The 12,358-nt window shown below is 48.4% G+C and overlaps 1 protein-coding gene across 3 annotated transcripts in view; it reads right to left on the bottom strand.

Annotated features, from left to right (window-relative positions):
• TTC39A (tetratricopeptide repeat domain 39A) overlaps positions 1-7,505 on the bottom strand; it is a 47,773-nt gene extending 40,268 nt beyond the window's left edge. For 2 of the 3 annotated variants that reach the window (XM_046008145.1, XM_046008154.1), the window contains exon 1: positions 7,432-7,500. In XM_046008145.1, the coding sequence (XP_045864101.1) occupies positions 7,432-7,484 (53 nt within the window). In that variant the 5' untranslated portion in view covers positions 7,485-7,500. Of the gene's footprint in view, positions 1-7,431 lie in introns of all 3 variants that reach the window. The other variant, XR_006818686.1, reaches the window with a different exon arrangement.
• Between the last annotated feature and the right edge of the window lie 4,853 nt (positions 7,506-12,358).

Raw genomic sequence — 12,358 nt, 5'->3', positions numbered from 1 at the left:
ATTTTTGATTGAAAAAAAGAGGCAGAGCTCTAATGAGGTGTTTCAGGCACTGAGTGGCAACTTGTCGGTGGTTAGAACTTGGGCTGCAGAGCCAGGAAGATCTGGCTGGACTCCTGGCCCCACCACATCCTAGTTGTGCAGCCCCAAGCAAGTCACTCTATGAGCTTGAGGCAGGGCAGGGAGTGGTTTAGAGAGCAGGTTGGCGCCCCAGCTCTGACACCCTGGATCGGTGACTTCAGCTCTGAGATGGGGATGATGATGGCACTGAGCTCATCAGGCTGTTGCAAGGATTGAATGAGGTTTATTTTAACATACATAAAGCACTTGGAACAGGGTCTTACCATTAAATTTTGAGCTTTAGTTTCCTCACCTATAATGCAGTGATAACAGGATTGTTGTGAACATTAAACGTGAACACTAAATGAGCAAATGGACCCCACAGAGCTCTGGAAATGTGCAAGTCCGTCCAGAGAGGAGGGGTGTCCAGAGAAGATGTGCATGCAGACCTGGCCAGGGCCGCAAAGACATCCACTGGACACCTACCATGTACATTTATGGCAAATGTGCTACCTCCCACACTGCCACAGGGAGCAGAAAGCAGTGCCTTCTTTCAGAAGGGCAACTGGAATTTTGGACTGAAAACCTTAGAAAGGTGACCCAATAACACCCAGGCAACAGATGTATCTGAAGAAACAGTCACAGACATAAAGATTTCTTATACAAAGATGTTCAACACAGTGTTTTCTATAATAAGGGCACAGCTGGTAATAACTTAAATGCCCATGAATGAAGAATGAATTTATAGGGTCAAATATTCTGCAGATATTTAAATTATATTTATAGAGAATTTCTTTGCCCAGACTACTACATTATTTCCCAAGTAGTTTCTCTGTTCCAGCCCCTGTCTCATTATTGTCTTCACACAGAACCAGACCCATTTGATCTGATCATGTCACTCTTCTGTTCAAAACCCCACATTGGCTCCACATATTGTTCAGTACAAAACTAAAGTCTCCACATGACCTTGAGGCCCTAAATGACATGCACCCCATCTCTCTCTCTCTCTAACATCAACTCCCTTTCTCTCTCTCTCGCATATTCAGCTACTCTGGCCTCCCTGCTTTTTTCCAAATATGTCAGGCACACTCCCACCTCAGGGCCTTTGCACTTTCTATTCCTTCTGCCTGGAATGCTCTTCCTGAAGATAATCACATGATTACCCCTCCACCAAAAGGCTTCAAATCTCAGCTCAAATGACACCTTCTCCATGAGGATTTCCCTGACCATTCTGTCGAAAATGGAGCTTTTGCCTTCATCCTCCCTATTCTTTCATCCTGCAATATTTTTTACACAGCATGTGTTATTTTACCTCCTGAATATTTTGCTTATTCACTTATTTTCTGTCTCTACCTATTAAATTCTACACTCCACAGGGGAGGAATTTTTTTTTTTTTTCAGTTTTGTTCTCCAATATATTTGCAGTGCCTAGAGTAGTGCCTGGCACCCAGTAGGCACTCAGTAATTGTTGCATGAATGAGTTTTCTGGAAGGTGGGAAAATATTTAAAAAGCAGAATACAAAAGTAGTACTAGAGAGAAAACCCCAGTGTGTATGCATTTGAGAAAGCACAGGGAGGCTCCAACTCCTCATCTATCAGAATCGGAGACAAGACCTCCCAGTCAGAGTTGAGGTGGATGGAAGTTGATGATGTGTGTCACATGAGGGCTTGGCCAAGGGCAGATCTCGTTGTTATGGGGTCAGTGAGGCAGCAGAGTGGCAGGGGGTAGGAAGGTTGTAGAGGCTGGGGCCTAGTTCAGAAGGTCCAGGGGAGAGAAGCCAGGGCTGAAGGGAGCGTTGGCCAGCGAAGGAGACGGGGGACGAGTTGAGTGCAGTGCTGTGCACTGAGCCTGTGAAGAGGTCATCCCTCTCTGACTGGCCTGTCCTGTGCTCAGGGATGGCACTTGGGTGTGCCCTTCAGTCACACAGGTGTAGACGAAGTACCCACCCACTTTCTTGGAAAAAAAAAGTTACCTTCAATCTGAGACTTAGATGCTCTGTCTGGGGGAGGGTGTTTCTTAGCTGGGGATGATTTCTTGCAGGGGGAAGGTCTTCCCAGGGCCAACTCTGTGAGGGAGGGAGAGGGACACCTGAGGCTGTGGTGGGAACAAGCAGGAACAAACTTCATTCCACAGGGAAAAAAGGGACTCAAAAAGTATGGAGGATCTGGCTCAGGGTTACTGGATAGGGCATCTGATGTCCCACTCACGGTCACAAGTCCTAATATAACTGTCCTCCTGGGGCACATGGGATGAATCCAGCCACTAAGTAGGAAGAATTTTACCTAAATACAATAGATATCTGAACTGCAGTTTCCATCTGAAGCAGGAAGGAAGAAAAATATGGGAAAACACCCACGGGGCCCTCCCAGATGTGGAAGTTTTGCAGTCAGCCTCCTTCCAGGATGGCTGAGGGGCTTGGCAAGGGGCCATAGAATCCTACAAATCTTCTGTTACTCATTCCCGGCTTCCTAAGGTGTTTTAAAACATTACAGACTGGTTTTAGGTCAAGCTAGCAAGGAATAGGAGAAAGATCTGTCCCACCCTTGGGATGGGGTGATAAACTGACAAGCTTCAGGGACATTGTCCTATAAGCCCCCGACCCCAGGCCTTTGGGGCAGCGGTAGTGAGGCTGAGAATGGGGCTGGGACCAATAGTCACAACTGCAGAAGAGTGCACAAGGGACCGGGGTGTCAACAACTGCTGGATTCTCAGAGGGAGGCGCAGGGGTACTCCAAGAAAATCCTATTTTAGGGACTTCATGAAGCTATGATTTTACTTTTAGGTCTGCTTATTGGCCACAGTTACCTTACAATATCACGCCCCACCCCCACAACTGGCTTTTAGTGGTACTGCTTCTTCCCTCATCTCCAGCCCCACTGGCTGAATGGTAGTTGCTTCTCATTTGACTCCACCTCTCAGGGCACAAGGACTGGTTGAAGGAAGGGTCAGCTGGAATTTTTCCCTGAGCTTTTTCAAATGAGACTGATGGAGAAACCCCTTCCTCTTCTGGCCTGGGGGGACTAATGACAATAATCACTAACACTCCCTGGTTACACTGACTATGTGTTAGGCACTGCTCTCAGTGCTTGCCACAAACTGATTCACATAATCCTCACAACAACCCTGCGAGGCAAGTCCTTACATTACCCTCATCTTACAGATGAGGAGAATGAAATTCGGAAAAGTTAAATAACCTGTTCAATGTCATACTGCCAGAAAGTCCCAGAGTCAGGATCCCAAAATCAGCCTGTGTGGCTCCAGGATACTTTTCACTGCTTTGTCTTACTGTCCCAGGATTTGAGCTTGGAAGCTGCTGGCAGCCCTGCCTCGCACAGGATGGAGAAGAAGTAGGTGAACGTTAGGAGAGAACGGAGCCAACCGCAGAGAGAAACTGAACTGAGCAGCAGAAATATTCAGGGGAAGGACAAGCAACTCAAATCACAGATTTTTTTTTTTAAGATTTTATTTATTATTTATTTGACAGATAGAGATCACAAGTAGGCAGAGAGGCAGGCAGAGAGAGAGGAAGGGAAGCAGGCTCGCTTCCGAGCAGGGAGCCCGACGTGGGGCTCGATCCCAGGACTCCGGGATCATGACCCGAGCTGAAGGCAGAGGGTTTAACCCACTGAGCCACTCAGGCGCCCCTCAAATCACAGATTTGAAGATAAATCAGGAACTCGCACGCTGGCAGAGCTAACACAGCAGCCTACATCATCTACTTCCAACTGACCTCAAGACAGGACCAAAAATGTCCCAAGTCGGAATCCCTCCATAACTAAAAAAAAGGGACGAAGATTACCTGAGTGTTTCCCATGGCATCCTCCCAAGAGATAAGGATTTGGGGGCTGCGGTGTGCCTCCCACACCAGAACCCTCTCATACCCCATGCAGCTGCTCTGGACAGCAGAAGGGAGATCAGAACCCTGGGATCATAAACCTCGATATCATAGAACATGGTCATTTAAATCCCGAGTCTCATAATTCACCAATGCCTTAATTCACAGAATCTGAGAATCACAGAGGTGAACACTCAGTGCTGGCCTCCAATCCAGATCCTGTCCCAAGGGAGGAACCCCAAAGCCACTCCAGGATTCCAGTCACCAAATTTGAAACCACCGACCCAGAGGGATCTGAGAGTTCCTGGAGCTCAGGCTCAAACTGAGGGCAGGAAACTGGGCAACTGACAGCAGCCCCAGGACCTGAGCCTCTTTGGCTGGGCCCCTCCGTTCTCAGAGAGCTCCCTGCCGCCACCCCCCACCAAAAGCCATCTGCCCATCTACACTTCCCTCTTTGCTCCTGGTGCTGCCTTCTACAGGAGGAGCAGCCATGAGTGGGGGGCTACTGGAATGGCTTGGAAGGAGCCTTGTTTATAGCACGAGTTGGTGGCTTTCCCCACTGTAAGATGTGTGGGCACCATTTCTATCTAATAACCTTCCTGGCTATCCATGCTGGTGCCAGGAATCCCATCCTTGATTCCCAAACCTTTCAGAATTCCTTCTGTTCAATAGAAATACCTTAGTTACCTCATACCACTGCCAAGAAGAAAGTGAACTCACATTTACTGAACACCAAATATGCTCCAGTGGCTGTCTGTGAGGTCCTTTCCAGTGGGACTAGGGCTTCCCACCACTCAGTGAGTAGCTTATTTTATAGCTGAGTAAACTTGAGTTCACCCAGACCAAGTAGTTGAATTTAGGCCATAGAGCCAGTACGTAAGTGGCAGAACAGGGGCCGGGCAAGCTCTTCACCTTTGGGCCAGGCTGTGGGAGACCAGGCAGTATGGTGGGTGAGGGGTGAAGGTAAAGTCACAGGTCCTGAGCTGGGAGAAAGGAGATCTGGGTTTGTGCCTCAGATATGAGACTTTGTGGGCACAACTGGGGTTATTTGTGTCCAGCGAGTTCCACCTGAAGTATAAAGGTAATGTGTTCAGGCCCTCCCATATTCTCCCTCAAACAGGCCCACAGAGGATACAGAGGCCTCTACTTGGCTAGAGTCTCCTTTCTCCCCCTCCTCTTCACTGTCTCTCACTTCTCTTCCCTCACTGGTGATTCTGGGTCTCATCTCTCAGCCTCTCTTTTCACCATTTAGCAGTTCTTCCTCCTTAACTTCTCTAATCCGTACCCCCCACCCCCCTTCATTCTCCTCATCCACACCCTAGCATCCCTCCTAGATCATCATGCCAACCTCCCCTCTGGTCGCCCTACCTCCCTCCACACTGTGACAGCAGCAACATACACACATTTGAAACTCAGAAGAAGGTTCCTGGTGCCTACAAGACAGAACACAACCAGGTTTTCATAGGCAGGGAAGACCTCAGGCAAGAAATTCTTCTGGACATAGCCATTCTTCTCTATCCCAACCAGGGGATCTCACCTTCCTCGGAAATTATTCCTTCATGTCTTCATCAAAACTGAAGCCCTGCCCCCTCTGCACACGTAGTGGGGAGACAGAAAAAGGTAACCCTGAATCAGTGTTGAAATGGTTTGTCCCTCCACAAAATCCTTTTTTCCTGAGGTAGCAGGGTCATCTTTAAATATGTAAATCCGCTCCCTGACGCCCTCTAGTGGCTTCCCAACACCGTGAAATCCAAACTCAATGCCCTGTTCTGGGTAGCCTGCTTCCTGGATCCCATCAGACACTGGGTTCACCTCAAGGACCCCCTTTCTGCTCCTCAGACACAAACCACACTGTAACTTCTGAGAATGCTCTAGGAATGGTCTATTTTATTGTCCATCACATGGCCCTCTTCAAGGCTTTACACAGCATTGTTTATTTGCCTATTTGTGTGGCCTTTTTTTTTTTCCTCTGGAACACCGTCTCCTGAGAGCAGGGAGTTGTGCCTCTGAAGTAATACCATATCCGGGGCACCTAGTACAGTGCCTGGAGCATGTTATATGCTCAACAATGTTTGTTAAAAGACTGAATGAGAATCATGAGAAAGAAGCAAAGATGCTGAAAGCCCCTGAGTCTGACTCAAGGGGGAGGGTCAGAAAGGCTCTCGAAAAGAGGTCACCTCAAGTTGAGTCTTAACTGATGTGAATGTCAGAAGCAGAAGATGGCATTCCAGGCAGAGGCAACACTGAGCACAGTTGTGAGAGCACTATAAAGCAGTCAGTGTTGCTGGACCAGAGTGAGCTCTAGGGAGTTACAGGAAACAGGCCAAGGCGGGTCACAACCTCTTGCCTCAAGAACCTTGAACTTTAACCTTTACGTGATAGAGAACTATGGAAGTTTTAAAACAGAAGAATGACATGGTTTGGTTTGTGCTTTAGAAAAGATCCGTCTGAAGGATGCACGGAAAGAAGACTGGAGGAACTGGGAAAGTTAGGGGCTATTGCAATTGTCCAAAGGAGAATGAACAGCTTTGAGAGACACCAGAGAGAAAATCAGCAGGACTCAGAGACTAGGGTGGAGGTAAGAGAGGGAGGCGAAAGGGATGACTCCCAGATTCTGGGCTTGAGCAACAGGGTGGATGACAGTGCCATTCACTGAGATGGGAACACAGGGAGAGGAACAGGTTTAGGGGTGAAGATGTGAAGTGTGATTTGGGGCTTGCAGAATTTGAGGTGCTCACAGGAAAGTCAGTTGGAAGTGCCGGGAGGGCAGTTGGATTGCTCTTCTCTAGGGAGTAAGGAGGGTAAACTTTAAGTTATGTAAAGGAAAGGAATTGGGTGTCTAAGCTCAGAAGAGAGGTCAGGATTGTCCCCTCTCCTCTTTCTCAAGGGAACACATCTGGAGACACCAACTCATCCAGGAGGTGGGGACAGCTGGGGAGGTGGAGGCAACACACAGGAGACAATGACATCGCTGATGGGCTGAGCCTGGAGGAGCTGTGGGGTACATAATCCCACCCTGGACCAGCACTGACACCCAAGATTTCCCCCCACAGTGCTGTCCCCAGATGTGGACAACCCTGTTGGGGCGCGGATGGTGTGCTTGCTCTCACCTGTCCCGGCACAGAGGGCGCAGAGGACCAGGTGCGTGTGAGCAGCACCCCAGAGGGCTGACTGCGCGGCTCAAACCTGACACCCAGCCCGCCCGAGGCCAGCTCACTTGCGTACCCTCGGAGAGAGCGCGCAGATGACGGCACCGGAAGCGGGACTCCGGTGCGACCGCGGAGGGGTGGGGTCCGCATCCCTTGTCCCCAGGCCCAGCCCCGCCGGGGGCCGGAACATGTGAGCAGCGGGGTACGTGGGGGTGAGAAAAGCGCCGGGCTGACCCCGCTCCGGCCCTCCGGCCGTTTCCCCCGCGCCCAGCAGCCCGCGCACTGCGGTCGCCCGCTGTACCCCTACAGCTGTCCCTCCCGTCGGCCGCCGGCAGCCGCCCCTCCGTCCCGTGCGCGCCTCCAGCCGAGGCCCCGTTCCCGCCCCGTACCTGCGGTCGCTCTTCCCAGAGGCCGCCCCCTTCCAGGCGGTCAGAAACGCCATGGACGCGGGCGGGACTCGGACAGGGGCGCGGGCGGCCCCTCGTGGCGGCGTAGGCTGTAGCGGCGGCTCCCGCGGCAGCACCTGGACCGGCCAGCGGGTGGGCGGGACGGGACCGGCGGCTCCTCCCCGCCGCGGCCGGGCACCTCCCTGCCTGCCCGGGACGTCGGTGTCCCCGGAGCGGACCCGGGGTCCCAGGGCAAGCCCATTCCCCTCCAGAGCCGTCGAGACCCATCATTAGTCACAAGGAGAAGCTGAGGCCCAGGACGTCCAGGGATTTGTCCCAAGACCACAGAAAAGGCCGGTGACAGCACCGGGACCTATTCCAAGCTCTCCAGTCCCAGTCTAAAGCTGGTCCTCTGAATCGAGGGGCGACGGTGTCACGAACGCCTTTCTCTTCTGCTTAAATACAGAACACTGTCTTACAGGGCCGCACATAGATGGAGTTAAGTGCTTGAGTCTGCAGAAGAGGTTAGGGGACAGGCAGAGGAACAGGGAGGTAAGGAAAGAGCTGTCTGGCCTGAGAGTAGAGATTGGTGACAGGCAAGGCACTGGGACAGGAGGCGTCCATGGCAGTCTCAACTACGAGCTAGGAGCAGGGAGCATCTTGAGAAGGATCAAACCAGGTCCAGTGTGAAGGATGGATTCAGGGGTCCCGGGAGACTTTTCTCAGTGAGAGGGGCAGGGTGAAAACGGGCGGGGCAGTATGGCTAAGGGACTATTTCTCTTTTTTGGGCTGGGTCTGTATTGTAGGCACTTGTGCAACACAAATCCTATGTCGACTAAGTGGTGACTGATTCTGACAAGTCTGAGCCATTCTCTAATGCGCCAAGCCCTAACCCAGGTGTTTGACACAAATTCTCACTTAATTTAATTCCATTAAGTATTCACTCCCATTTTACAGTTGGTGAAACTGGGGCTCCAAGGGGAAAACTGACTTCTCTGAGACTAAGCTGTGAAGCTAAGTCTTAGACCCAAGTCTGTCTGCGCCATCTGGCCCTTCCCCCCCAATCCCGCCTGAGGTCAGCAGGTGGGCTGGGCATGGAGTGGCAGGCCTGGGAAAGCAAGGGACAGAAGCCTCAAGGATTATCTGGTATTTTCTCTCAGTTTTCCTTGGTAGGGAGCAGAGAAAATACGACCTTTCCCCCTTTCTCTGTGAGCTCATGTCATGGTCTTGGCAGATCAACAAGGCCCGAGAATGTTGCCTATCTGACCACAATGCTAGAGCCTCCAGATCTGGAAATTCCAGTTACATGCACCTAGGGGCCCAAATCCCTCAGCCCACAGAGCCTTATCCAGCTTGGCAGCACTGAGCACCGCAGATAGCCAACTTCCTCCTGGGCTCACAGGCATGAATACCACAGGGCCTCAGAAGCTGGGCCTGCTGTAGGCCCAGGGCCCAGTCAAACCCATTTGGAATTAAAGCCCCACCTAGCCTCTGAGCCCACAGCTAATACTATTTCCTCCAGGAAGCCCTCCTGTATCTCCCCAGTGGTGTAATCTCTCCTTTTTGTGTCTTTTTCACAGCATTTAACACTCCATACTTTCTAAACCTAAATTATCAATGACCACTTTCATCTTCAGATTTCTATCTAAAAATACAGAGAATGTCTCACATTTTTGTCTTCCATGGAGCCTGGCACCCCTGCTACACTAGTAGGTGCTCAGGGCAGAGTAAATGAATAAGGAACACATATTTATATAATTTCCACTTCGTGGCAAGCACTTTACTTACTTACCTTTACATACACTATTTCTAACCAGGACAACACTCTTGTGAGATTATTTGAGTCTGAAGTTAAGAAATGTTCCTAAGATCAAGTCAGGAGCTGGGATTCAATCCCAGGTTTCTTCAGCTTCAAGGCTTATTTCCTGTTCTTCATCTTCACCTTTTCCTTCGTCATCTGCATTGTCATCACCATGTTTGTCTAGAGCTGTTAGACATTTTTCTAAACTTTTCAGATATACCAACTCATTTCATCCTCAGAACAATCTGATTAGGTATTTCCTTTTACAATTCCAATTTTTATAGTTGAGAAGATAAGGCAGAGGATTAAGTAATTTGCTCAAGATCACAGAAGCCAATTAAGTGGCACAGTGAAGACTTAACCCAAGCAGTCATCCTCAAATTTCTATGTTTTTTAAATCTTTTTATTTTTTTTTAAGATTGTATCTATTTATTCGACAGACAGAGATCACAAGCAGGCAGACAGGCAGGCAGAGAGAGAGGAGGAAGCAGGCTCCCTGCCGAGCAGAGAGCTCCATGCGGGGCTCGACCCCAGGACCCTGAGATCATGACCTGAGCCGAAGGCAGAGGCTTTAACCCACTGAGCCACCCAGGCGCCCCTCAAATTTCTATCTTAACCCCAGCCCCAGTCTGCCTGCCAGACAAGCTCTTAGAATGCACATGGCATTTATGAATCACTTTCCCAAAGCTTATCTTATTTTGAATCTCATAGCAACCCCAAGCTAGAGCGGGTTTTATTCCTTCCCTTGCTCTGGAGCCAGACTGCCTGAGTTAGAGTCTGGGCTTCACCATTTGATAGCTGCACGTGACTTCAGGCAAGTTATTTAACCTCTCTCTACTTCAGTGTTCTTATCTGAAATGGGAATTATGTAAAATGCGGAAAAGACAAGCACCCAGCACTCATGTGAGGGCTACATGAGTGAATTCAAACAAAACACTGTAGTGCTAAACATGTGTGTGTGTGAAGTGCACCTCATACTATGTTTTACTCAGAATCAGTGAGGAATGAAGTATTCCGTAGCAATAAACTTCTAAGATGACTGACATTTATTCTCTTTAACCATGCTTACACTCTCCTAAAATGTAGTATTACCTTTTCTGTCTTCTTAAACACAGACACAACAGCCCTGACATAGTGTGTATCTGCCATGTCACAGAAATGAAGACTTTATATCTGTCACCATTAATCCTCACAACAACCCTATGAAGTTACTGGTATCTGAGAGATTAAGAGACGTACCCACAGTCCCAGAGCAGGTGGGAAGGCCAGAATTTAGATGCATCTTCATAAGACTCTGAGATCTAGGTTCTTTCTACAAGGCTAGGAACCTTCTCAGGAAGCTGAGATGAATCAGGGTTTTCTTTGAGAACATCAGTTCTTGCTTAGGGTCTAGGTTTACAGTGTTTGATCTCTGTTACCATTTAGGCCCAAAGGGCTGCCTTTAAGACCAGGCATACAAGAGGTGCCTGGGTGGCTCAGTCATTAAGCTCTGCCTTCAGCTCAGGTCATGATCCCAGGGTCTTGGGATCGAGCCCTGCCATCAGGCTCCCTGCTCAGGGGGAAGACTGCTTCTCCCTCTCCCACTCCCCTTGCTCCTGTTCCCTCTCTTGCTGTCAAAAAAAAAAAAAAAAAAAAAAAAATCTTTTAAAACAAAAAACCAGGCATGCAAGAAGCAGGCTAGTAGTGGAAGAGCAGACCTTAGAGCCGAGGCACCTGGGCTGGAACCTGGCTTGGTCTCTACTAGGTGGAGGTTGGAGGGGTGGGGTGTTGAGGGTGTCTTTCTCTCTATAAACTTAAGTTTTCTTTCTGTTAAAAGTGTTGTGATGATTAAATAGGAGAATGTATATTATAAGCCTTAGTGCCAGGCTCAGAGAAGCTCCTCAGTAAGTATCAGCAACTTTCCTTATCCCTTTTCCTTTCCACAAAATAATTCAGTCCTCTCAATTTGGGATTCCAGAGGAAACAGGAGAGGCTGAAACAAAGCCCTTAGGTCTTGGGCAGCTGAACACATTCTATATATACTTAGGGGTGGGGAATAAAAATAGGTGGGGTATTTCTGCAAAGACACTCCTTCCCCTCCATAAGATAATCTATATTATGAACCTGGATACATAATGTTAGGACCTACCTACATTTCTTTTTTTTTTTTTTTTTTTTTTTTTTTTTTTTTAAAGATTTTATTTATTTATTTGACAGAGAGAGATCACAAGTAGGCAGAGAGGCAAGCAGAGAGAGTGAGAGGGAAGCAGGCTCCCCGCCGAGCAGAGAGCCCGACGCGGGACCCGATCCCAGGACCCCGAGATCATGACCCGAGCCGAAGGCAGCGGCCCAAACCACTGAGCCACCCAGGCGCCCCCCTACCTACATTTCTTATTTGAAAAGAGATGTTGAAAAAATCAGTCCCTTTCAAACATTTTATCTCATGACCCAGTACATACATATTCAATAACAAACTCTATTCCATGATTTTTTAAATGCTGACCTTTAACATGCTGAAATATTTACATATGACGCATAAGCTAAGATTTGAGAGGAAAGTGAGCAAGAATATGGATAAACTCAGATTGGATATGAAATGGCAATTACTGAAGGTGATTATCGGGACATGGGAGTTCATTCTGCTACTACTATGTTCATTCTACATTCTACTACTCTGCATTTTTTCCATGCTGCTTGATTCACTAAACTGATTTCCCAACCCCACTAATATAATGTATAACCTGTTGTTTAAAAACACCAAGTTAGAAAGAATAAAATTAAGCATATTTCAAAAGGCTTCCCTAACTCTATAATCAAATTGGAGGTACCTTTATTTCCTTCAAGTAGCATTTTCTCAAGACTTAAGAGGGAAAAAACCCAGGTTACACGTTCCAGCCATTACTACCAGCCATTACATTATTAAGTACCAATCAGAAATTAAGGTTATGAAGGAAAAGCCTTTTAAGGGTTTATTTATGATTTTAACCTGAGTGTGATGGCAATCAGTGTCTGTTTTATTGTAGGAGTGGTGGGGCAGATTTTGATTCTAGATGAATCTGACTGCGACATGGAGGATGGTTTGGAAGCAGAGAAAAAACAGAAACTGGTGACAAGGAGATTAGGAGGCTCTGGCAAAGTCTATGAGACAGA

Source organism: Meles meles, chromosome 1 (assembly GCF_922984935.1).
Source record: "Meles meles chromosome 1, mMelMel3.1 paternal haplotype, whole genome shotgun sequence".
Lineage (NCBI taxonomy): Eukaryota > Metazoa > Chordata > Mammalia > Carnivora > Mustelidae > Meles > Meles meles.
Note: the sequence above shows the minus strand (reverse complement) of the source record. Positions and strands in the feature narration are given on the sequence as shown.